Below are 26,262 nucleotides of genomic sequence, written 5' to 3' on the forward strand. Positions count from 1 at the left end.
AATAGCATATCATAGGAGCTAGAAATGGAAAGGACCTATTAGATCACCAGTTTGTCCTCCTGCCAATTAATGCTTGCTCTCTGGAGTACCTTTCCTAATGCTTTGTCCAGTCTGGCTTTAGAAAGGACCAAGCAGTTGGGCTCCTGCCCTTTCCCTCAATATATCTCACTGTCAGGGAATTTTACTTTGCATTCAGCCTGACTGTCACACTATTAGCCCTTGTTATACCCCTGCGTGTCATGCTAAAAATTCCTCTCTCGCGCTCAGGAGAGTGGGAGGGTGTTCATACTCATCAGAGCGCTACATGTCTCACAAACCACACATTTGTTAGTCATTCCTGAGCTAAGCTCTGCATCATTTTATATTTGAACTCATCTACCTGTACTTCCACCTCTCCTGATCAGCTTTGTCACTCTCCTCCAGAAATTTTCCAGATTTGTCAGTACCTCTCTGGTTATCGAGGGCCTGGTGTTGGCTGTACCAGTTATTTTGGGATTTGGGACACCAGGTGAAGCTAGATGGCAGGTTCAGACCAATCCAAAGCACACTTTCTTTTTAACACAGCTTAGTTAAACTGAGCTCCTTGCCACAGGACGTGAATGCCAGAAGTTTGCATGGGTACAAAGGGAAACCGAGTAAGTTAACGGAGGAAAAATAATGTATTGAGAACTCCTACATACATGATCTTGCATTTAAGTGCCTGGACTGCCAAGCTATGCTCATCATATTGAGACAAGAAGAACAAAATGCTGTTCAGTAACTTGATGAAATGCTTTCAAGTATGCTTACCAGCCTTTCACAAGAGGAAATGTGTTTCAGTCACCACCACGTGAGTCTTAGCTCTTACGGCACCCTATAGAGATGCGCCCGAGTTAAGTCGCTCTGACGCAAGCACTGGCAGTGCGTGCTGGCTTCGGTGGGGCAAGGACCGGAGGGAGGAGAAGCACTGTGGTTCTCTGAACCGTCATGTCTGGAGCGATGCCCCTGCAGGGCTAAGCCTCACCACTACGCATTTTATCTCCCTCCTTACAGCAGATCCAAGGTGCCCAGGAGCTCCTGATTGGGAATGTTAAATCTTCTGGCAGACCAGGCACGCTAAAGCCCCAGGCAGCAACTGTGTACCTCCTGACATAGTTTCAGTACACACACCAGACTGAGGCCCTTGCAGAAGACACATCCACAGAGGACCAAGGTCCTGTGGACCTGCTCCCAGTTGCCCCCTTAGCCTCACCCAATATGTGCTTTGAAAAGAAGGGAGGGTTGGGGAGGTGTGGGGAAAATTAACGCCTGGTGACCCCTCTCGTCTCCCAGTTTCCTTCCTTCATCCTTTCTCGCTCAGTCACTGTAACACTTCTGGTTTGATTTTGCAAATTCAGGAGGAGAAAGCGTCCAGTGTAATTTTTTAAATGCCACTGCAATGCAGAGAAGCAGAGTCGTGAAGTGGGGCCTAATCCTGCCCAGTGCTGCAAGGATCAGGTAAAGCACTAAGGTCCTCTCTTCCTGAGGGCAGGCACCACCTACAGAACGGGACTCTGGTACTGGATCAGAGGGGACTCTGGGACACCTGGATTCAGGACTGAATCTGCAGCACCAGACAAAACTCTCAGCCTCTCCAGCCTTCAGTTCATGTGTCTGATAACTGTGTAGGGTTTGTTCTTAATTTGAAAAATGTTTCAAGATCCTTAAGATCTTGTGGGGAACCTCAGGGTTATTGTCACTATTAAGAAAAAGTCTCACATTTATGGTCAAATTTACTCGTCCTTTTTAGGTCTGTCACTAAGTGAGAGAGTTTCATAATAAGCCTTCTCCACCCCATTTACAGGGCATGATTTTCCAGAGAGCTTTCTGGATGGGGCCCCATACACAGTGCTCTGGCTTTACTTACAAAATAACTCAATGGCTGCGTAAGAAAGGCCTACTGGGATCACCGTGGCCTACAGTGGACCTTACAATCTACATGAGGATTGCACAGAGCCCTTTAACTAGAGTTTTTCCAAATCAGGAAGACTGCAAGGAGGCTCTTGGTTTGGCTTAACATCAGCCTGGACTGTAGAGGAGGTTTCCAGGTGGACATGGCCATGCATGATGCCACCTGCATCGACATCAGACAAAGCGCCTCTTCCCTAGCAGCATGTAACAGTTGCTCTCTGAACGCAGGGCCGACTGTTTCATGTGGATCATATCACATCTGCTCACCACTGGGAAATTTCAGTACTTTTCTTCCTGTTCATCATGTCTCCGTTGAAACATCAGTGCTAGGAGAGGCATCGCAGTGCCTGGACAACCTCTCCTCCAGCTGATCTCCTTTATAGCCCAGAGAAAGTGGTAGCAATCAAGAGGACCTGCAAGTTAAGAGCCATTTTCCCATCTGTTGCCCTGTCCTCTGCAGACCCTTTTCCTCCTGGCAGGTAAGAAGGTTCCTTTCAAGGATGTAACTGATACATCTTACAGTGGCTCTCCTGAAACACACTGAACCCAAGGTAGGAATTTCTCCTCCCTGTCCCAACCATGTGTTGTCATCCTCGGCCTTAAAATGGATCTCGTTCCAGGTGTCACTGGCAGCCCACCCAACTGTCTGGGCAGAAATGCGCTCACAGATGCACTGGTCCCTGCTCAGTTTGGCAAACTCTTGCCCATGCACAAGAGCCCTCCAGAAGTCTGTGTTGCTCCTGCAGAACAAGCTCTGAGCTGCAGTCTGGGCTGCCTGGGAAAGGCGGAGGGGCTGGTGGCTGTTCTGGCTGCTCAGGAGCAAGCAAGTAATGCGGAGAGCACCCCAGGAGCTGGGTGCCTTTGACATCCTGACTCCCCTGGTGATGTATTTCACAGTAGCCCTAAGGATGCTTAACAACTCCAACACTGTGAACAGTCAAGGAATTCAATCCGTAAAGTACCACAGAAAGTGTTAGGGAATAAGCAGAGAAGGTGCAGCCAATGACTCCAGATGTGTGACCAAACAGAAAGGAAGCCAGAAAACTACCAAGCAATTTTCCAAACATGAATGAAAGAGCCTTCAGTGGCAAAGCTGTCTGTCCTCTGTTGGTGCCTCATGGGCTGCACTGATGTGGAAATGTTACCACTGTGCAAGCCCGCCCTCTAGTAAAGATCAAAACTGACTGTTATTAATAACTTTTAAGAGGCTAGGTTTTTTATTTTTTTTTAATTAGGGCAGAACATTTAAGTCGTTCAAATTTCTTTTATAAAGTTGGCCTTTCTATTAAGTCACCTTTCTTCCCACAAGTTGGAAAAAGACCTGCATTGTCACCAGCAGCAGGTGTTGCACAGGAGCCTAAAACAGGTGCCAGAAAGTCTTTCAGGCTGAAAGGAAAATGTCTCAAGTGGGAAAGGGAGTTCTCTGCCCAAAACTCGATTGCTCTTTGAAGGGAGAGTGCTCAGAAGATTGTAGGCTCTCTGACAGCAGGAGACATCAGAAAGTATTGAATTTTTCTTAGAAAAAGGTGATTTTCTGTGTATCGGAGCAAAGCAGCAGGAGAGAAAAGTCTCTAATCACACAGAGTATGGGGAACAACAACTCTGCTTTTGTATCCACAGCACAGAAATATGGCTCGCATCACCCACTCCAACCGATTTCATACATATGTGTGTGTGCAGCACATGAATAAAATAATTTGGCAAGGTGCTGAAGATCTCCTTAGCAAAGCTGGGCTGCCCTCCTCGTTCAAAAATAAGAGGTAACGCTGCAAGACCAGGAACAACAGGAAATCATTTAATTCCTAACCAAACTTTTCAGTTTCTAGCAAGCGGAAAGGAACGAAAAGTGATGCAGACTATATAGCATAATAACACAGCAGCTTGTAAACACACACAGAAGGCTGCTGTTATTATTTATCAAAAATACATTTGTAATAATTTTCTGGAAGTACGTGCAGGGGACCACGCTGGGCATCAGATTTTTACTAATATGCTGTCTCCCCTGTCTGAACTTTCAGTCAGGATACACTTATTTACACTGACAACCTTCCTTACAACCCTGCTATTTCTCTCATCTTCTTAAGGAAGCGAGGGTGTGTGCAATAGTGACGGGCGTCCTTCCACTGTCAGGGACGTTCGCTGACTTTTGAACCCCCTGGAATAAACCCATCCATGCTGGACTTAAAGGTGAGGGTCTCCGAGGCATGACGTTCTGGCAAACTTTGTGAAAAACAGCAGCTGTGCTGAGAGGGGAGACCCAACATTAACACACGTGCACAGGGGTCATCTGGTTTGCTTGCCCCGTTGGCCAGCCAGCGTGAAAGCCCTCCGAGCAAGCTTCTGGCAAGGCACCGGGCACAGAGCAGGGCACTGCAGTAGAAAGGGGTGAAGAGCTGAGGTTTGGGGTCACGGAAAGGAGCTTGAAGAGCACTTAGGAGATTGGAGAAGCAAGGAAGCGTTTCAGGGGAGGGCCCAAGGAGGTAGGCGTACGTGTATTGTGAGCATGGGACAGAAATCTGAAGGCAATCAGGCTCCACCGGTGTTGCTGTTCAAAGCACCATGTGTGCTCAGAGCCCCCAGTGCCCAGGCAAGGGCTTCCTGATGGACACTGGGCAGACGTCTCTGGAGAGCTGTTTGGTGATCCCAGGTGGCCCCATCCCTCCTGAAAGCACCTGGCAAGCTGCTGAACACCCAACAAAAAGGGCCTCAGAGTAGGTACATGAGGTTAGACCTTTGACTTGAGTTAAACCTCTGTCAATCCCCTCATGATCTGGAAGACACAAACCAACCTACAGACCTACACTTCCATTCCCACGCTGATTTATATACTGAGATCTGTCAATAAAGACCCTGTGAATGGCTGTTAGTTTCTCTACCACCAGTGAGTAAAGATTTGGCATGAGAATCAATAATCCCTTAAATTAATCATCAGTTACAAAAATAACTGATGACCAAAAAGACTGGCCATGCATACTAATTATTTACTATGTGCCTATGCAAAGGCAGGCAGCCAAAATCACATCCGTGCCTCCCAGCAGCATGGTGGGAGGGAGGGTAATTCAGCGCTTTGAGCCCAGGCTGTCAGAAGACAAGTCCTCCCGCCTTGCTGCTCAGCTACCCTGTGATCCCTCGCTAAACCAGCTCCTCTCTCCCAAAATGACACCAGTGTCACCACGGTCACCAAGTACTGGGTTACAAAATGTTTCAAGTGACCAAACATTTGGACAGATGCCTAGTGGGACTTTCAAACGTGCACAGACATCAACAAACTCCCACAAGCAGTTATCTGTACCTGTTGGGGGTCTAATAATTTTTTAATCCTGACCCTTGGTCTCAATGTGTCTCACATCTGTAGATGGAGATGGTAATAACCATTCACGAGCACACAGCGCTTCTCCTGAAAAATGGCTGCACAGCCACCACATCACACAATGCATCTAATTGATGCTTAGCTGCAGCAAATACCAACACAGCGCTTCTGGCTGTATCATACTGTGATACAAGCGAAGCTGCAGACGCTAAAATAAAAAGAGAACAATCTACTGCCCATTTAAGTGGCAGCTGCTCTGGATGACTGCGGTGCTGCCCAGCAAATTACTGAGCAGGCAGAGGCACAATTCCCTGGACCGCGTGTTAATCGCCTGCATCCAGAGTGTGAGCACAGAGAGACCCTGCAGTAATGCGGTGTGGGAGCACAGGCTTTAGGCTGTGGTATAATAAATCTCCTTGCCTACAGCCTGACACTGTTTCTTCACCAAAGTTATACCAAACTTGCAGAGCAAGAACTGTAAGAGAAGGTAAGCAAAACTGAAATGAGAAAGCTAGGTCATGGCAGAAGTGATTTTAGGCACAGTTTTCCAAGTATAAAAGGCAGACTAAAACAGACTCTACGTAGTTAACAGTGGGCATAAATAGAGTAACAGAGGCCATCTGACAAAAGCACAAAAGCATGAAAACTGCCAAATATGTGAGTGCATCAGATGTTAATGATGATCAAACCTTATACAACAGATTCTGGAGAAGTCAGTGCCTTCACCCAGCATATGCCTGCACTCTGTGTTGAACTGTAATTGTCTCTTCCAAGATAGTCGGCTTAAAATTCAGATGTAATTGCAGTAACATTTAAAAGCAGGTAGCAAGTGCCAGTGGCTGGTTTCTTGTGTCCCCTACAAATTTGTTCAACGACCTCACAAGATTGCTTCAGTCCTGGTGGCCCTTCAGAGACAACGCTCCTGTATCTTAAAATTTGATCACGATGTGTGTAATTAGTCAATATGGCCTGTCTACACAGAAAGCAAATCTGTTTTACAAAAACAGTCTTCTTTTAGCAAAGACTCACAGCAGATAATATCTGAGGAGAGCTCTGAGCTTTAAAAATATGGCTGCATATTTCAGAACTGAAGTACAAACCCATTTTCTCTCCCAGATGGTACCAGTTCTGATGGAGATAGTTCAGTGATATCAACTAGCAGGCCTCAAATACCCAGCACAACCATTTTATATGCTTGCGCTGAATTTGACAGAACTTCCTTGTGCATAAAACTACTTCTGTGTGTGTTTGGGGTGGTGGTGGGAAGACACAGAGTGCTTTCTGACCTTGGCTTAACTAATGAGCACCAGCCAACCTTTAGTCAACTGACAGTGAAGACGTGGTTCTTTAGTTTTACCCAAATATGAACTCAATGAGACAGACATAATTCTGCTTTTTGGGGCAAGATTCCCCACGTTTACTTCAATGGACCACCAAAGAGTCCTGTCTTGGCCATGAATTTTACCTGGGACAGCTGCAATGCATTAGTCACTGCAGATAAAAACTACCAAACAAATAAAAAGCCCACTTTTTTTTTTTTTCCCCCCACTTAAAAAAAAAAAAAAGCTAACGCCCCCACGAAATTATCCAAGGGCTGAGGCCAATTTGTCAATATTTGAGAAATGCAGTACAGGTACACAGAGTAAGAAGACAGTAAATTCAGCGCCGAAGTATGGCCACCAACCTGGAGAACACTCTCAATGGAAGGCAAATGACCACCACCAGTGGTTTACTAATCTAGTTTGGACTCTCAGTACAAAACTGCTTTCAGATTTGTGCTATTGTTTGATCGTGCCTGGCAATACTATGGCAGAGGTCACTGAAGTCTCGAGGGTGAGAACATAGAGCAATTTACTGCTTTTCTAGCTTGCAACACTTTTCCATTGCACTGCCTTTAACGAGAACATCAAAACCAGGTAAATCTCAGTGCACCATAAGTCAACTCAGTGCTGCCAGTTTACTGGGAAGATCCCAAACTGGGTGTTAAAGCTAAATCTTTAGTCTTCCAGGAATCACAGCTAGCTTGAAAACCAGTGGCAACTAGGAACAAAACCAGCACCCAGAACATTAAAACAGTACATACTGTTCAGTCATAGAAATCCACAGCCAGTTCTCCTGGGGATGTGTAGCTTCTTTTGCTACATTGAATTTTTTCTCTTTTATTATAGGATGCTGATATAAAACCCAGCAGCACACAAAAATAAACACAGGCAGTTGATAAAAACAAGAAGCAGGGCCTTGTGCCTGTCACTATGCTAGTCAGTGAGCATGCACATTAATTACTCAAATGCTGCTCCCCTTAATATTTCCACATGGCACAGTATCACTTTGATATTTAGGAACTCATCCACCTTTACCCAACTTCTAGCCCATTCAAGATTGAGGCATGTTCATGAGACAGACTGTAGGGTAGCAGAGACTTACAAGTGAACTTACCTTGGCAGCTACATTGTTCTTGGTCTTCAAGCTACTTCACCTACCTTTGTGCTAAATATGTCTTGAGAAAAGCCAAGTGACAGCTGAGGGTAGCCCTTTCTTTGACAGAGTTGCTCAGTGATCATACCAAGGACATTCCTCAGCCAAGTTTTCTATACTCCCACCAAGGATCAGCCCAGCCCCTGAGATATCATTAGCATCATGTGTCTCTGATCAGCAGTAAAATAAATCATGGTTATTATAGCCTTAGATTCCCATGGGCTCTCTGTTGGTATCCGCAAGGGACCATACGGTTTGAGAGTCTACTACTGCCCATAGCAAATTTCCCCAGTAAAAATAAGGTCAGGCTTTGAAGAAAAAGTCATATTTTCCAAAGGACAGCAACATAAAAATGCATCTCTGATGCCTATTGATCTCAGGTCTGCTTTGCTAGTAGTGGCAAATCTTTGCCAGAACAATATGTCTTTAGAGTAGATTAATCCTAAAATATATATGACAAAGGCTTACCTAATCTAAACATAACCAAGTCTTCATATTATGTGCACTGCCACTCCATCTGATTTTACAGGCCTTAAAATCCTTCATATAATTGAATCATGCTTGCTCCTGGAGAAGCTGTTTGGTTTTTTTTTTTCATCTTAATGGTTCACTTTTTTGTCTGAAAGTTGCTGCTATAAAAACACCTACTCCAGAAGATGATCCCATGGTGTCATGTCAACTTCAGGGAAAGCTTTGCATTTCCCCCTTATCCTATCAGCCCATGAGGTTAATATTTTAGGTTTTAAAGAATAGAGTTACTCTACCAAGACCTGGCTGTTGCAGGGGGCCCCTCCTCACCAGACTGTGGACAGTTCATAGCCAGACACATCAAACACAGCTGATGTTAGTGGCTGGAGACTGGCCGACTCAAGAACACCCAAGTTTCCTTGCAAAGCTGGACATGATAGTCTGCGGCTGCAGTGACAAAGGCTCATTGTCCAATTTTCTCCTCCTTGCTTTCCCCAGGTTTCTATGCCCTTAAAACCAGCTGATCAGAATGAGAGAAGTACTCAATGATTTGGGGAGCAGAAAAGAGAAACTTTACTAATCAATAAATTAAAAGGGGAATCTTGCAATCTACTCCACCCTAGATAGTCTCTTGTTTTCCCAAGAGACTTAGTACTTTCATAGACCAGGCAGGTTTTAGTACTCTCTCCATAGGTAATCCCATCAATTAGCATCCACATAATTTGCTGTCCCATGTGGCAGCATTAATCAGGCCCTGTCTTGCAACAGTTATTGCTCAGTGCAGTTCAGGGGAGTGCTCCTCCTCTTCAGCGGTCCTCACTGAGAATCCTGAACAGGCAAAGGATGAAGGAGACAGAGAAACCTCAAATGGGCTAGGCTGCATTTATGGATCTTAGTAGATCATGGTTTAAAAATAACCAGGTAGGTTTTTCTGGTGCCTAAATGGCACCCATTGTTTTTGCCTTGTAGAAAGTCTAGCATATTGTTTTCATAATCAAGTTATTTGGATAACACAACAGCAATTTAGATTAGGATTTGTTTACACAGCTAAATATGTTGAGTAATGAAATTAAAATGAGCTCTCTGCTTCTGTCACATCTGCAATAGTAACTGGCTTCTTATGGCTGAGTACAAGCCTGCTGCACAGATGTTTCTTGATAAGGTATAAATCAGTGATAGATGCTGTTTATTGCAGCGCTTTTACTGCCTTCTACCCTGAAGGAGGGAATGTTGCCTGCACAGCAACCAGATGTGACCTGTAAGACTGTACGAAACACCATTACAAGCAAAAACAGGTCCCATATTCCATATCAGCATCTGCAATAGCTCATCAAGTATTTATCAGACCGTTTGAACAGTTCTACAGGTCCCAGCATCATACCACTGCCAGAATTTACTTATTATAACCTGCAATGAAAAAGCCACGCATCCTGTAAAGCGACTGGTGCCTGAAATAGTAGGAGATCCCATTTTAGTTTGGTTTCCTGCCTTAAAGGTCAAATTTCTGAGCAGACACTGCTGCTAGAAAGTAAGATACTGTGAGAGATCAAGGCAGCTGCTTTTCAGGGCATTGTAAGGAAGAGTTTCTCTTTTCTGCCATCCTGCCCCATGTGATATTAATCCTTTGATGGTGACAGGGGAACAGACTTATCCTGCACTGGTACCTATGTGAGGAGAACTGAGACAAGGGAGCTCCTCACCTGGGGAAGGTGGCACAGTTTGCAGGGCCTTGCTAAGTGGCTCTGCTCAGCACTGTGGGAGCAGGGGGGTCCAACAGGAAAGACTCACCAATGACCCAGCATTTGAAGACAGCCCAGCCTGGTCCCAGAGCCACACTGGCTCCTTCTCTGTAGCAGATGAAAGCAAAACCCATGGGCTCTGAAGGTGAGAGAGCCAAACTTCGCAAGACGTACTTCTTGGAAGGCTTCTTGAAGCAAAATCTGACATTTCTTATTTTAAAAAGAGGGAGGGGTGCATTTTTCTTCCCTGAGCTAATCTGTGTCTCTGATTTGCTTCACTTGTTACATGGACAGAAGATCCTGTCAACACAGAAATAATGCCAAGTATTTACAGTTTAATGGAACCCAGGGACCAATTAACAACACAGAAAACCACCAGGCAGTGTATTTCTTATTGTAACAGGAGGGAAATCTTACATTACTGCTGTTCTCCCATTTCTTAAAATAAAGCGCCAGCGCTTTGTCAATGATTTCTCAGTAGTAATGTTTATTATCCGGTAGTTTTACCATTGCCCATTTATCAATCGTTTTCCATGTGCTAGGTTCAGTCAAAACCCCCCTCTTTCTACTTGTACCCCCAAACCCCCAAAAGAAAAAAAAGACAGAAGGAAAAAAAAAAAAAGGAAAAAGCAACTGTCATTAGGGCTTCAGACCAGCATTGCTAGAACCTGCCCTCAACCCCAAGTTCTCGAACTGCTGATTCCTCAATAGCTTGATGGATGCGATGCACCTCGTCCTGCGTTAAAGTCCTCTCCGGGTGGCGGTAAATGATACGGTAGCAATGGCTGACCTTCTTTGTCCTACAAAATATAAACCAAAAGAGGACTCATAAATACACGTGCCTACAAATGCAAATACATGAGGCCAAACACTTACCCTCTGGATCATTTTTTATCTGTGGTCTAATTTTGTTCCTGTTGCTTGAAAATCACCTTAATGCTAAAATACACAGTCCAGAGAGGTAGGAATGAGATGAATTTTAATTTTGGCAGAGGACTTTGCTGAAGTCCACCTTATACTTCAACTTGTATTGCGATGTGGTAGCTACTTACCAGAGCAAACAAGCCCAGGAGGAGGGCTATGCTAACACCACTGCACTGCTGCTGACACCACAGCTCTCTCATTTCCATGCTAATGGGGCTACCTCAAGGGAGCAGCGTGAATACACAGCCCCCTTAGACCAGCGGGGCTGGCGTGATGGGCATAAGGAAAATACCACGCAACCTTTGCGTGCTGGAGAGCGATGTTGCTAGCTAATGTGGGGTGTCTCACAAGCCTCACCATCCAGGCTCCAGCCTGGGGAGGAGACTGAACACACAGCTGCAAAACAGAGTAAAACATTTATTTTTCAATTCGGGTGACTACTTTGCCTTCATTGGAAATTAGAAACAAGGGCAAAATGCATCTGAAGTCCCCATTTGTGGGAGGACAGGGACTCAGGATGAAGGTAGCCATCACTCCCAAAGCGGAGCACCAAAGGGCAGCGCCCGGGCACTGGCTGCACTGCACCTGAGGTGCAGGAGCATCCCAGCAAACTCAGGAAGAAATGGGGCGAGACATGACAGCACACACACATGGCAAAATTTCTTACCCCTTGCTGTGGAAAGGAAAAAGTGAAAGAGAGCAGGCAAAAGGAACAGAGAAGAGGGAAGAGGGGGAAGTATTTAAGAGTTGCTGAGTTAGGGGAAGACAAGTTAACGCAAAACCAGGAGCAAACCAGTAAGTTGAATAAGACAGCAAAAAATATTCTTGCTCTCCATCAAAAACAGACTGGAGTACCTAGCTCTTGCAAGGGCATCTCTACAATTGCAGTGCTTTTATTACTGAATTTAAATGGTAGTTGTGGCATCCTTTTTACTTTTAGTTTCAAATGGAGCCCACACAGCTTCTTCTTTCAAAGGTAAACACTCACTTCAGTGAAAGAATGAAAATCCGAGGGGAAAAATAACAGGAAACCAGAGATCAAGTACTAGACAGAAGGGTCCCCCAGACCAGTAGAAATCTGCATTTAATGGCGCACAAAAGCATTGAGCAAGCTTCAGGTCATCTCTCTCATGAAAATTGTTTCATGTTAGAAACCATGTTTATTATGACTACTTGATTAAAACTAAGGTTAGATGTGCTCATACAAAAAGATAACTCTCAAGATACTCATTTCAACCTCAAATCCTGCTAGAAACAGGCACAGAGAGTTTTTATCTCAGAATAGCTATTTGATACCAACTTTGTCCCACCCAACATGGGTGGGAAGCTTGCCCTGCTCCCACTAGCAGTTAACAACAAAAAGGTTTATGTCAAATTAAAGCATTCCTCCCTTTTTGCGTGCTCTGAAGATAAAGCAAGTTAAATCTAACTAGCATAGGAAAGGGCAAACTGCATTTCATAAAGTGTTAAGCTGACTGCAGTTAGCTGCTAAAAACCAGCCAAGAGGTTTCCCTGTGTGCAGGTTAAATGCTGTAGAAAAGTGATCTTCTTGAAAAGAGGGGGAGGCGTAACTGCGGAGGTGTTGCTCTGCTCTGTTCCACCTCTGCAAAGCAGTCGACAGGACAGACCTGGGAGAAGCAAGTAAATGGAATAACAACGGTTTGGCCAGATGCTACATTGTAAGAGAGAAATTTGAGTAGGAGAGAGGGATAATGAATTGGGGCTCAACAGAAACAATGTTCAAAACCAGGCTGGCAAACACCAGTACAGCTGGTAGTATTTCAGCTTTTAACCGTGCTACAGCAACCCACCTGATCAAAAACATTTGCAAATTGCTTTGGCTGAAAAATCTATTTAGAAGATGTACAGTCACAGGCCTGATCCTGAAGTCTTGTATATACTGGGAATATATCCCATGATGGAAAACTCATTACCACCATTTAATGTGATGTAAACACAAGTTTTCTTAATGTATTTAAGCTGTTGTAGGGGTAGCTACAGCACTGTTTCTTCACTGGTCATGGTTAACTGAAGGTAATGATTTCTCTTGACTCACGTGCTTATGTATCCCCCTCCCTCCATCCTAGTGAGCAGTTCATTCCGGGGCAAATTAAATAGATCAGAATAGGATGCAATAGTTTCTTGTGGCTGTTGTGGAAAACCAGCGTCTTTAGGAGGCATTTAAATTAGGAGACGGTAGAGGTCTTAAAGAGCAGCACTGGACTAGAGTTCTGTTAGCTGCAGCTGAAGTTAAGCACTGGTGCAGGAGAAATAAAACTGGGATTGCATTAAATGTAATTACCTATTTTAATTATAGCCAAAAGATGATGTAACTACTAATACACCTTTGGCTACACATAACTCACATGGTTGGTATGTTACATCCTTTTAGCTAGGTTTATTTGCATCTATGTTATTAATTAGAAAGAAGTATAATGGTTCAATGCTATTTCAATAAAAGACACACTGTAAGTTTCAAAACCTTAAGCATTGTTTTCAGAGCAGTATTACCTAACTTTTCAAGGGAAATGGGGAAGAGTACTTCTTGGCTCTTCTCCCCCTAATACTTCCCCCCTGCCCCAAATAAAATACTAAGAAAATGTGATTAATCACTGCCGTCAGCTGCAACTGGAAACAATTATTGTCAGCAAATAATACATGTTTGCTGATTCCCTTTCTTGCTTTCCTTTTGTTCTGCAGAGTCACAGAGTGTTTGCCTACCTTAAAGATGGCTCTGCTAATGCATAATGAACTCTCTGCTGCATGTCATGCTGCAGCCTGACGATACAGAAGCAGTAGCTCTCTAGCCTGAACAACAGAAAATTTGAGGCCAAAACCTAGAACAGCAGCTTCACCAGGTAAAAAAAAAAAAAAAAATTAGAAGCTTAACAGTGAGCGCATTGGGCTTTATTTACCTAAACTGCACTGCCAGACAAGTCCATGAGGTTTGCAGTCACGCGGACTCCTCTCCCATTAGGCTTCAGCTGATCTTAGTGTCACAAGTCTCCTCTGCACCAGCCTGCGGCTTTCAGGTAATGAAACGCAGTGAATACAGTGAAGCACTGCTCAAACAGAAAAGGAAGACAGGGATTTATTCTGATGCCACAGGAGGAAACAAGAATGCGGTCCGTGAACAAACACTGGAGACAAACAATACCTAATGCTCTTTCGTACGTTTTTTTGGAGGAAATAGCTTTGCCTCATGATTTTCAGGAATTGGCATGCAGCCGCCTCCACGTGCAAGGGAGCTGCTCACTGCCAGGTCAGATTCACTGCATGGGGCCAACCTGAAGGTCAGTGTATACGTTTCGATATTTCAGCCTGATATCTGAGCACAGCAAGAAATTAAGGGGCCTTAGTCTGCCACTAGTGTCATAAAACAAACATGAAAGCAACCTGACACTGGGACCAGGGCTAGAATGAAAGGGTATGTTAGGCAATATAAATTAATACCTGTGTGTTAGCTTTCCCTACACCAAGTCCACTGAAGGATGTTGTCCTGGTTTTAAATACAACTTGGCTAGAAAGCTGAACCCAGAAGCTACCAACAGCAAAACACCTAAACATACTGGGGAATCTGTCTCAGTAGGTAGGTAAGACTAGGCCACAGGTCATTTGGTAACCAAAATGTTGCCTAAAGAATAAATGCCTGATATTGGCATTTGTCTCCTCCACATGCAATACCATAATAAGAATGAAAATTTCCCCATCCTGTACTTGAAAAGGGAGATAAAAGGGGCAGCAGTGAGTGGGGGAAAACCCCCACTTTTTAACTGTGTTCTACTTTCCATCTGTCTTAAATAAAGCACAGAAGCACAGAGACCTCTGTAGGGAGGTCACCCCTGCTCTTATGTGGTGAGGACACACAGAACCAGACATTTTTCTAGAAAGCTGCATTTACTTTGGGGAACAGAAAAGTAGAGATGATGATCTCCCACAGCATCACAGAGCGAAAAAGAGTACCACCTCTTTTGTACTCTGAGCAGTGCACTAAGCAGTACTACTCACCACCATACCTATATTGAACCTTTTCCTACAGAATATTATTTAAAAAGAAAGATCTACACACATAGTAACGCAAGTATTTGAGATTATTCTCTCTCTGTTAAGTGAGTTGTGTTAATGAAGTTCTTTAAGGGTCTCTCAATTCCTGCCATAGCAGTTTGTATCCTATAACCCCCCCAAAGATTAATTATGTAATTACCTTACATAACCCTTCACACAGTACTCAATGACCACTACATGCTTCACAGAGATCACATCATGCTCTGAGTATGCATGAAATGACCTTGGGAAAGAGAAAGGTTTGTTTTGTTTGCAACAATGTCCTGAGAGGGATAACGATGGGAAAAAATGAAAATACTGTCTCATGTTACTAGCATCATAGTTGCCAAAGCCATGTGGAGAGCACAGCTTTGGTTTTGCTTTCTGGCTCCAACAGTTCCAGAACGGTTCATGTTGTAAGTGGAAATGGGGAGGAATATTAAACTGCAAGAAGAAGGAGAAGAAGAAGAAGAAGAAGATGATGCAACTACCTTTTCCTTTTTTTTTCATGCTTTCAAACCACATCTACAACTGCTAAATGTCATACTATAAATTTTAAATTGACAAATAGCATTCTTTGCTAGGAACCACATAATGGAAAATGGCAAAAGGTTTGTGCTATATACCTTACTGTCAATGGCAAATAATTCAATTACCATGGTGATATGCACGAAGAATATAGCAGTAATTCTCTGAACAAAGGCCTTTCCTAAAGATGCATTCTCATCAGCCCTTTCAAATGCTAATACTCCATTGCTCTGGAAGAGTGTATTGTATACAACAGCATATTTTTAAAAATGGACATTTTTTTTTAAGGTGATTTTGATGTTAGTGAAAGGCACCAAATCACCTCCAGAAGAAAGTTGTTTTAAACCCACAGAAAGCTGGGAATGGTCATTTCTGTTGCACATCTTTTCCAGCTGACACCTGGCAGAAGGATGGTTCAGCTTCAAAGATAGTTCAGGTCAACATAACCATGTTGAGACTGTCAATGTTATTTCACCACTGTGGATTTTCTTGGTGGTCACTTTAAAAGAGATGCATGTTCACTGACAGATGGTTGGACTGAAATATTGTTCTTCTATTTCACAAAAGTGAGACAGTAATGGACTTTTTGCTCTTTTCTAATTGGACTTGGTGAAATCCGTATCTGAATACCAAACCCTGAACCTGCTTGGCCTTTTCATTCTTTCTTTCGTTAATATTAATTCCGTTTTAAGCTTTTCTCTTAATGTAGGAAAAAAAGTCAAAATTCTGTTAATAGTCAGCTTATTGAAAGAGATGAAGAACACGGAATGGGATGCAGTGCCAAAGGACATAAATAACACCTACTAGTTAAGATAATGAAAGGTAGATGAAAAATGAAAGCACTTAGAAACTTTTCAGCTTCTCAGTCACTGAGACACTGTTAAACAGCCATAAAGAGAATCTAAGCCATTGTCAAGTATCTGAAAACACTGGGCTAGTTAGAGAGTTCTGATCATGATTTTCCTTTTCTACCTAAATCTATCACCTTATTTCTTACATGGGAAGAGATATAAACAGATATATACTGAAAAAAAAATAATTCCTAAGCATCACCTGTAAGAGAAAGTCTACTGGCTGTTAGATATACTCACTAAATGTTTAGTGAAACAATTCAAGCAATTACTTATGCTTTGGCCTAGCACTTTGGCCCCTAATAACCTTTTCTCATTTCAACAGACCACCTTGGTTTGTTGATACATGCCGGCAAAAGAAGAACTAATGTAAGTGGCACAGGGCTCCTTTCCACCAGCTCCCAAGCAGAGGGAACTCTAGTAAATAGACCAAGTTACACAAGAAACTGAGTGAGTATTTCCCTTGTGCACTGTTACAGTCATCTCAGTAACCAGCCAATGATACAGTCAACCCATCTCAGATCCAAGCACTTCCTATTAAAAAGCTCTTAAGCCTCACAGCATCAAAAGTAATGGAATCCATTACATGCAGGCAACAATGAAATATCACTAGGGTGAAGAATAAGGAGAAATATATCCTCCTCCAAAAGAAAAAAATATATAAACCAAAAATTATGCCAAAAGAAAAACCAAACTCCCCACAGGATGATAAGCTAACTGTGACACAGACTTTTTCTGCCACGGAAGGCCAGGAAAAAACTGCAAAGCCTTGGGGTTTGGGACTGTGTTCTTTTGTTTTTGTTTTTAATACAATGACTCATTGATTCCTTGAATAAAGCAATGATCAATGGTTGTAAAGTAGGTATGAAACAAGTTCTCAGGGGGATGGATTCCAGCATCAGTGATGACTGCTTGTCCTCCAGTCTCCTGCTCTTTGGGAAAATCATCTATCAAGCACTGGTGATGGAATTCCCATCATATCTGATCTGTGCCAATACTGACGAATCCATTTCATGTGGATTTAAACTTGGATGTGACTCAGAGTTGTCCCTCTTGTAAGATGAACTTTGTGCTCTCAGTTCACACCGGGCCTCCTCAAGTTTTAGGGGCTCACCGCTCCATCTAGTGACTCAGTTCAAAATCCTGCTCTAAATCCAGGAAGATTCAAGAGTAGGCTAGAGTCTGAATATCTTCAAGACTTGCCTTGCTGTCAGCGTAGCAACCCTGGAGCACTCATCATGCCAGATAGATGCACCACTATGCACTTTTAATGGAATGAGTCTCTCAACTTACCAAGGCTGAGCCTTTCAGGAATAAAAGAAAGCTGTGCAGTGGGCATGCACACAAAGATCAGAACATGTGCAAGCCTGTGAGGCTCAGAATAGGGTACGAAAACCTACTTTTTCTTCAGTATGAAAGATACAAGGACTGCACAGGTGGAATAAAGATGGGAAAAGCAAACTTTCCGATACAAACACACACATACAGAATACAGTGAAATAACTTCTACCCATTGTGGTGGAAAATGAGAGAAGGTTGTTTGGTAAAATACTTGAGACACTTAATTTTATGTAATAAACATAGAAAAATAATTGGATGCTGAAAGTAAAAGAGAAAAAACGATAGCCTTGGCATCAGACAGGACAGAATACCTGTTCTGTGTACAGCACAGGAGTTTATTTCACTTCACGTTCCCTAGGTTTGACTGAAAATGTTCCATGTCAAATGCTTTTCGAAGTCTAATGGTGTTTTCCCCAAAACAAAATGCAAGGGGCAATACTTTTTGTTATTTGTTGTTTAAAAATTGACCACTAGAGGCTTAAACATTCTCCAACCCAGCAAACAAAAGAACAAGATAACTTGATTTGGGTATCATGTCTCATAGGAACTACTATCTAGGCTCCTTGACCTTCTTCTTCCCTGTGCAGTTCAGTACCCATGGCAGGACTACATTTCCCATGAGAAGCCAAGGCAAAAAAATTCTATGATGGATCTCTTCCTCTCTCTGGAAAAGAAACTTGGCTGACATAGCTGATGAGGAATCAGAGCATACTGAGGAGAACAGAAGCATGCAATACCTCGAAGTTCTGGCAGCACTGGCAGCTGAAGCGTTTTGGCTGCTAGCCAGAAAATTCTAACAGAAAAATATACATTTTCAGTGAGTAAAACCACAACAAATCAACATATTTTCTGTCATTGCTGGCTCTCCCGCTTTTTCCACATTTGTCTTCGACCCTCTAAATCCCTAGTAATTTAGTGGTAGAATGAGGCAGCCCCGGCAGCAACAGGCTCTGTGGGTCTGGCAGAACTTTGTGACTTAGATACCTCATTCACAACCCCTTGTGCCCTTCCAGGGCAACGGGCTAGTACTGGAGCGGGTCAGGGACACAACCTGTTTGCAAGGAGTAACTCTGGAAGACACATTGTGCTTGCAGAGTTGTTGTGCTTCTTGTGTGAAGACATTATATTCATGTCCTTCTGAGCCACATTGTACAAGTAAGAGGATGGAAGAAGCTCTGGTCCTCCTTCTGTTAATAGCAGTATTAATGATTCCATCACTGGTCATTAGCCACTACAGTATCGCTCAAAAGTTTCCTACCATTGGCAACTGAAATGCCATCTGGAAGCACTTAAGAGTGACAACCTATCTCAATAATCCAAACAAATCTAACACGAGAGGTGAATTTGGACTCCTTCAAATGCTATCTAAAATATTTATAGTAAAAATGTTAAGTGTGATACCTTTTCAGTTCTTCTGAGTGAAAGATCAAAGAAGAGAAGTATAAATATTTAGCAGTTTTTTCCCCCAACTAGATGTTAATACTAAAGGCTACAAAAAGTATTACTAAAAATAACATCGCTGTCAAATTAAAACATATTTCATAATCGAGTAAAAAGGGAATTTATATGAGAATTTAAAACAATTCATTCTCCTAAGAAATGAAGATGGATGGGAGTGACAGATGGTTCAGTCGTGTCTCCACTGAGCACTAGCAGAAATCAGGGTCTACAAAGTTAGATGGCAGACAAGCACATGGGAAGGACTGAATGTTGTTTCAGGTACTTGCATAGATTTCATCACTGAGATTAGTGGTTTTGTCCTCACCATGCCCAGGAGCTAGGTGTTTAATAAGTTCCCTTTACACTTGCTGAGAATTGAGGTAGAGAGAAACATGGCTCGACTCAAATCAAGAATCTAAATGATTTTTCCAAGGTCACACAGCAAATTGATGAGAGAGGGCAGACTTGGATAAATGCGGGCACACCCCCTTTGAGTTACCCTTCTTTCAAGTCACTCTTCCCCCACACACACACTTCCAGTCACCCTTCTTTTCTGCAAATTGTACAGCAGCCCTGGAAACAAAAACAGCCTACTGCAGGAAAAAGCAACTCACCCCATATACAATGGACAGGGTAGGGAAAAGCGCAGAGCCAACATCAGGATAACCAAATGTGCTGTTTATTAAGTGACAAACTAATTGAAAATCAGGAGAGCACAGGATGGGGAGAAGAAGAAGGGAGCAGGAAAAGATGAGTTAATCTGAGACCAGAAGACAGGAGGGGCTAAAAAATTGAAAGCAGTGGTTAAAAGAAATCACTTGCCCTTTTTTATGCAAAAGCAACACACTAAAAGCACCTGTCCCCCCTGGGCAGCCTGCAGCACTAGAAAGCAACTTAAAAACATTTGTACCTGTGTGTGTGCAAATATAGGGGCGTTCTCAATGGGGCTGCTTACAGTATCTGTTAAACCTAAGTGAAAATTCTGCAGCTGCTTGCACAATTAAGTGTTGTTTACTATCTCCTTCCAGTCCATACATTATTTTTCCTCTCAGAATTGTCAGGCTTTATGAGCCTTAATCTGGCTAACTGGATTTGTTTTGGAGATGCAGAAATTCCCCACTTTCCCTCCCTGAGGGTAGTGTGGTTCCACACAGATAGTCACAAGAAACCTGTGCTCATTGCTTTTCTGACAGTTGCTGCCTTGGGAAGACAACTCAGAAAAAGTCCTCAAAGTGAGGATACCTACTGGCCAGAAGATTAAACTACTGTTAACACACAGGAAAACTGTCTGGCTGTTAAACACTTCTCTTGCTGGGTCCCGTTTGCACAGGTAATACATTTGGACCACGATGATAGACAAAGAGGCCATGTCTTGTAGATGAGGCTTGCCTGGTTATTTTGAGTACAATAGTGGGGAATGTGTCACATATGACAACACATACCCATCAGGTGCACTGACCAGAACTTTTACAGCTGTCAAAATGAGCATTAGGTTGGAAAACTCTAACTGCCATGTTTGGCATGTTGCCCCCTTAATATTATGGCTATTCTTTATGAAAAGACAAATGAAGAGAAAAATGTGAACGTGACAGGATGTATGCATAGTGAACACCTCCTGCAGTAGTGAGCATCATGCAATAAAACACCACGTGGGCATGAAGACTAAAAGGTCAGGGCACAAAAGGAGGTGCATCATTCTGTAAGTACAGTGAAATTGTTGGTCTGTCACTCAAGAAAGGAAAGAAAGCTATTGAGACATTACACTAGGAAGATCAAAATACCATTTTTGCTAAGACTCTACTTCCTCACTAGCAGGAATTAATACGAGCAAAGAAAGCATAAGATTTCAGCCCAGAATGGGTAACACACAGGGAGCACTAGAGTAAATCAAATGTTCTCAAATTGTCCAAGAGATGAACTTTGCCCTAAGATACTTTAGGAACGAGCAGAAGAAATCTCAGAGCTGTTATCAGTTGTCTTTGAGAGTTCATGGAGGACAAGTAAGGTACCAAATGTTTGGAAAAGGTCAAACAGAGTGCTTATTTTTGAAAATGAAAAAAAAAGCTAGGAAGCCATAGGAGATATAGACCCTTTGCTTTTACTTTAAATTCCCAGAAAGACTCTGGTGCAGATAACGAAACCACTTGTAAGCACACAATGGAAATAAAAAAGACAGAAAATAGAAAACACGGATATATTGAGCAAATCTAGTCAAAACAACCTAATTTCCCTCTACAAAGGGGTAACAGGCTGATAAATCAATAATCAATAAATGAAACAATAAATTGCAGGAAGTAGCAAACACCACGGGGTGCAGGTGTTTGTGTAGGGGTGTGTAAGTGTATATGGCACATATCTTCACAGTCAGCTAAACCAGATAAGGAAAAATGGTCTAAGATCAACATGCCACAAAACATGGATCCATTGGCAGTTGCAAGCAGTTTCAGACAAAGTTGAAAAATCTTAGGAAAAATTTTTAAAAGTTGTAACAAAAAGTGAAAAAAAAAGAAGAAAAATACTAAATCCAGTTCATAAGATTAGGTAGTACAAAATCTGTCTTCCTAAATGTTTCACCTTGGAGGGAGTTGCATGAAGATAGATGAGAACACTGGTGATCAATACGATTACTACTAAAAGGTGATATTCCAAATACCTGAAGTAGCTGTCAGTAATTTGTTGTTTCTGGAAGCAGTTACCCACAGTTCATAGCTAAATCTGAAGGATCGTTCCTGTAGGGTTCTTCATCCTGGCTCCCAGATGACAGAATATTTACACTAATGGAATAGGTGATGCAGCAGAAGTGTTTGTTAACTGGCAAATTACATTAAGCTGGGTAAAACAGTAAGTATAACTGCGGACAAGATCAGAATAATCGTGACAAACTGGAAAAGCTGAAGGATACAATTCAACCAGGAGAAGCATAAGGTTCTCTATTTAGCCAAGAACAACTAGCTGCATGCAGAGGATGGGGAACAACTTGGCATACAGCACTGCTGCACAAAGCATCTAAGGACCACACAGAATCAGGAGCTGAAGGTGAACCTGTGGTGGTGGTGGTGTGCTGCTTTAAGCTAAGCAAGCACCACTCTGGGACAAAGTGCTGGAATGCAGCCAGAGTGCCATCCTTCTGCCCTACTCAACACTGCTACTGGCTCAGCTGAAGTACCCTCTACACACCTCAAGAAAGATGTGAGGCAACTGGAGGCACATCACTGGGAAGCAATGAGAACAAGCACATGTCTAGATAACACATAAGGAAAGACTGAGAGAACACAGGTTGCTCAGCCTAAAGAAGAGAAAGCATGAAAACATCCTTCAAATACATAAAATGCCGCTGCACAGAGTTAGGTAATAATCTGTTCATCAACATTCATAAGCTGCAGGAGATGAAAGTAATGAGCTCATATTGCGGAAATGTTCAGCTTGAAAATTCGCTTGGAAAGGCGGTAGGGTCCCCATTGCTGGAAATCTTTAAGGACTGGTTATACAAGTGTCTGTCAGGAATGCTATAAGTAGAGCTGATCCTGTTTTGGAGTAGGAGGATGAACTAGGTGGCAGTACTTTTCAACTCTTTAGCATAAAATAATGTAACGGTCTTTAAAATGCAGAAAGTTACTTGGGTAGCAAAGATAGTTCCTTGTAGCTCCAGCTGAATACACATAGTGTATTTGTTTATCCCATTGCTTTAAAAGGAGATAGGGAAAAAAGCCCAGTTCAGGAAGCCAAGGAGGCAGAAAATACAAACCGTTGCTGCTATACCTGGCAAAAGAGCTCTAGCGTGGATTTCGGGGAAATAAAGCAAACAGGGAAAAACTTTTGAAGGGGAACAGCAAAGACCAACAGGCTGAGAGGGGAAAGGAATCCCCTGAAAATGACATAACCTCTTTAGGCCAGCAACCCTTTCATTAGCCTTACAGGCCAATGTTGAAATATAGCAAATAAGAAAGCAAAGTGCTACTGAGTTACCTTTCACTGCCTAAAGCCAACAAAAAAACCCAAACAAAAACCCCAGAAAAGTCCACTCTGTAAGACAGTATCCCAAAGGGAGAATGTCACTCAGCTGCTCGTCCCCTTTGCTTCGGGAATGAAAGATGCCTTAGGAAAGCTCTAAGGAACAGCCACAGAAGATGCTGCATATCCTTGATAGGCTGAACTGCATCTTTCTTTTTTATACTTTTCTGAGTTTATATCAAGAAGTTAACCCTTTGCTTTCAGCTTTCCAAGTTCACATTCAACCCCATGCAATCTCAAAGTAAGGACAAAGTCTTTCTTCTAACAAAACAATGTTGCAAACAAGCTTGTTGGAAATCTGCACCCCAAGGCCATTTGGAGAAGTCCAGGGAGTAGGAGACATCTGAGACACCAATCCTTGAATGAAGGCTGGTGGTCCCTGAGAAGGACAACAGCTCTGGGGACTATGGCCTTTTGACATAGAAGCTGATTAACTTTAGGCCCTGTTGCAGGTAGTGAGACTGAAGAATACAGAGGAAATGACATGTCCAAGCACATACTGCAGATCAGCTAATCTCATAAAAGAAATACATAGAAATGTAATAGAAATCTCATCTTACAGAGCCTCAATATAATGCTCTGAATAACCAGCCATGTTTCCCTTGTATTCATACATCTTATCCCGGCCTCCCCATTCTCACTCATTTGCTGTTCTGTATTCACGTATTGTATCTCTTCCTTATGTATACAATAGCTGCAAGGAAGGAGCTGCCTTTCACTTTATCTACCTACACTGCCTCTTGCAGTAGAGAATGAGAGGCCACGACTCTGCTACGAGGGAAAATAACCCCAGGTACTTGTATAAGAATATGTGTATATAAGTGTATATATACATTCATAGCCATTGCTGCAAAGACTAGTTTTTTATTAATCTTTGCAAGTTTGCATGGACTGATAAGATCACCAGTTTGGGGGAAATCTTGCTGTTTACTGAATCTTTTTCAGGGATTAAATGTTGATCTCATAAAAGTTCCATTGCATATGTGTTCTTTCGTTCTTACATGAAATATGAAGTTGCCAAGGAACAAATAAACTATTTATGACTTATGCCTGTACAGTAACGAAGAATGGCTTAATGGGGGCATGTACTACTTTGAAAGTACTGCAGTCTGTTGTTCCCTGAACTGGAGACTCTCTTAAACAGGTTTAAGATGTATACTCTCCTTTCTCCTCAAAAAAAGATCAAATTCTTGACACAACTGTCTTAAGTCATAGCAGAAAGACTCATACATGCCACACTCCTGCACCACAGTCCCACATACTCACCTTACTTGTAGGTAATTCAGTGTAGGTTGCATACAGCTGCAGCCAGACAGCAACAATAGCAAACTGAAATGAACTCAAGTTATTCTTACGTTACTGACTTTAGAGTTACAGAAGAGGAGACTGATATTTATTATACATAAGATGCAGCAATTTGGTGGCATGACCTTAAACACCATCATCTCTGGTAGTAGTTTTTCTTGATTTGAACTACAGTAACAAACAAGGAAGGAGATGCGCCTTCTGAGATTACAGGTAGCTACACCTGAAAAGTCACCTCGCCAAGTGTCATGGGAAGGCCACACCATTCAGATCAGCAGAGTTTGTTCTCTACTTTGCCTATTTCTTGTCACACCTAGCCAGGATGGCTGGTGTTCTAACACCGTGTTTTGAAACATACACAGTACCAAAAAATATGAAAATTATTAGGCACCCACTGCCGAGAGGGCTGTGATGCTACTTATGCTCCCTTCTGAATCATCAGTATCCACCATGTCTCTCCACTGCACTCACATGCACAAACTGTTCTCCCCAGCCCATGACACCATCTCTCTGCAGAGATGGCTGAACAAACACAGGTGCTGGGTATGTGGATTCAGTGAGGCAATATACCTCCTTAAAATGGAAGAGATAACAGAGAAAACACTGTGGCCTTAAAGCGGAAGAAGAGGGAGACTACAATAGCCCTGTGACATTTTGCACTGTAGCCTCTACCAAAAGGTGAAGAATCAGAGACACAGTTTGGACAATCCAGTAAGATCAGATTGCTGAGCAGCATGAAGTAGATAAAGGGAGACAGACGTCTGCAGATCTCACTCCTGAAACCCCCACACTTTTCATCCACAGGATTTAATCAGTAGCATGATAATTGATACTACTGTGATTTTACTTTAGCATCCATATGAGGAAAGGTTAACACAATCTCACACTTCACTAGGATAAACACGTCATAGAAGCTGAAGCATCAGTCCAAAGTACGGGTTGCATGGGACTTGGACAGTTACAGGACAGTCAAAACATGTATAAGCACTTCTAAGCTGGATGAGAGCTTTCTTATATTGCTAGCACATCTGCACTGGCAGAGACAAGCTTAGTCTCTTGTATCTCAACAGATCTCAGTTTTGATTCTTTATATCCTACAATACTTCACAGAAACTCCACAGGAAAGCAGTGAAAGAATCTGGATCAGGCTCAGCATTCACCTACAAAGCCCATGCTTAGATCCATACTGTGTTGGATCAATCTTTGAGTCTTTTTTTTCCTTTTCTTTTTTTTTTTTTTTTTTTTAAAGGTGGAGCCTGTATCTATTTCTTTTCCCAAAATACTGGGTGAGCATTTTAGTAGCACATGGGTGAGTCAATAAAACTGAGCAGCAGTGCTGTTTGCACAAATCCTTCTCCAATCCTGTCTCCACGTGCTTCTCCCTGCTTCTCTGATTTGCCCTACCGTACTAAACCAGCACATCTGCCTGAGTGGCTGCCTATGTGATGAACCACACTAGTGAGCTGATGTGGTTGAAAAATGACCAGGTAGGAAAAGAAAAAAAGACTTAGATTCCTAATTGGGTTCATTGAATGGCCACACCAGTCACTGTGCCAGCACAGTGCAGGGGTGAGAAGAGCACAAACCAAGACTTACATTGCCAGGATAAACACATGTGGAAACAGGGGCTAAAATCAGAAGCCGGTAATTCACTGAATCCACTTAAGCACTAAAGCACATCCTCCTTTTTTTTCCTGAAGTTCATGTAAAAATGTGTTATACATTATGTTCAAAATGAGACTTAGATATAAGGGAGAGGAAAAATACCCGTTTGGCTGTCCCCAAATGCTGCTGAGTCCAATCTCCTAACCTATTTCCACTGAAGGCAATGGGATGACATCTCTTTCTGCCAACTGAGGATTCAGCTGACGTTTTACAAAAGAAGAGGGACAGGTCC

General features: G+C 42.7%; 1 protein-coding gene across 16 annotated transcripts in view; it reads right to left on the reverse strand.

The window, feature by feature from the left end:
* Positions 1-10,258: 10,258 nt before the first annotated feature.
* The window catches only part of FARS2 (phenylalanyl-tRNA synthetase 2, mitochondrial), a 248,742-nt gene continuing 232,738 nt past the window's right edge, over positions 10,259-26,262 (reverse strand). For 8 of the 16 annotated variants that reach the window (XM_075052079.1, XM_075052073.1, XM_075052072.1 and 5 more), the window contains one exon: positions 10,265-10,721. In XM_075052079.1, the coding sequence (XP_074908180.1) occupies positions 10,583-10,721 (139 nt within the window). In that variant the 3' untranslated portion in view covers positions 10,265-10,582. Of the gene's footprint in view, positions 10,722-26,262 lie in introns of all 16 variants that reach the window. The other 8 variants (XM_075052075.1, XM_075052068.1, XM_075052067.1 and 5 more) reach the window with 4 other exon arrangements.

Source organism: Buteo buteo, chromosome 20 (genome assembly GCF_964188355.1).
Source record: "Buteo buteo chromosome 20, bButBut1.hap1.1, whole genome shotgun sequence".
NCBI classification, from domain to species: Eukaryota; Metazoa; Chordata; class Aves; order Accipitriformes; family Accipitridae; genus Buteo; species Buteo buteo.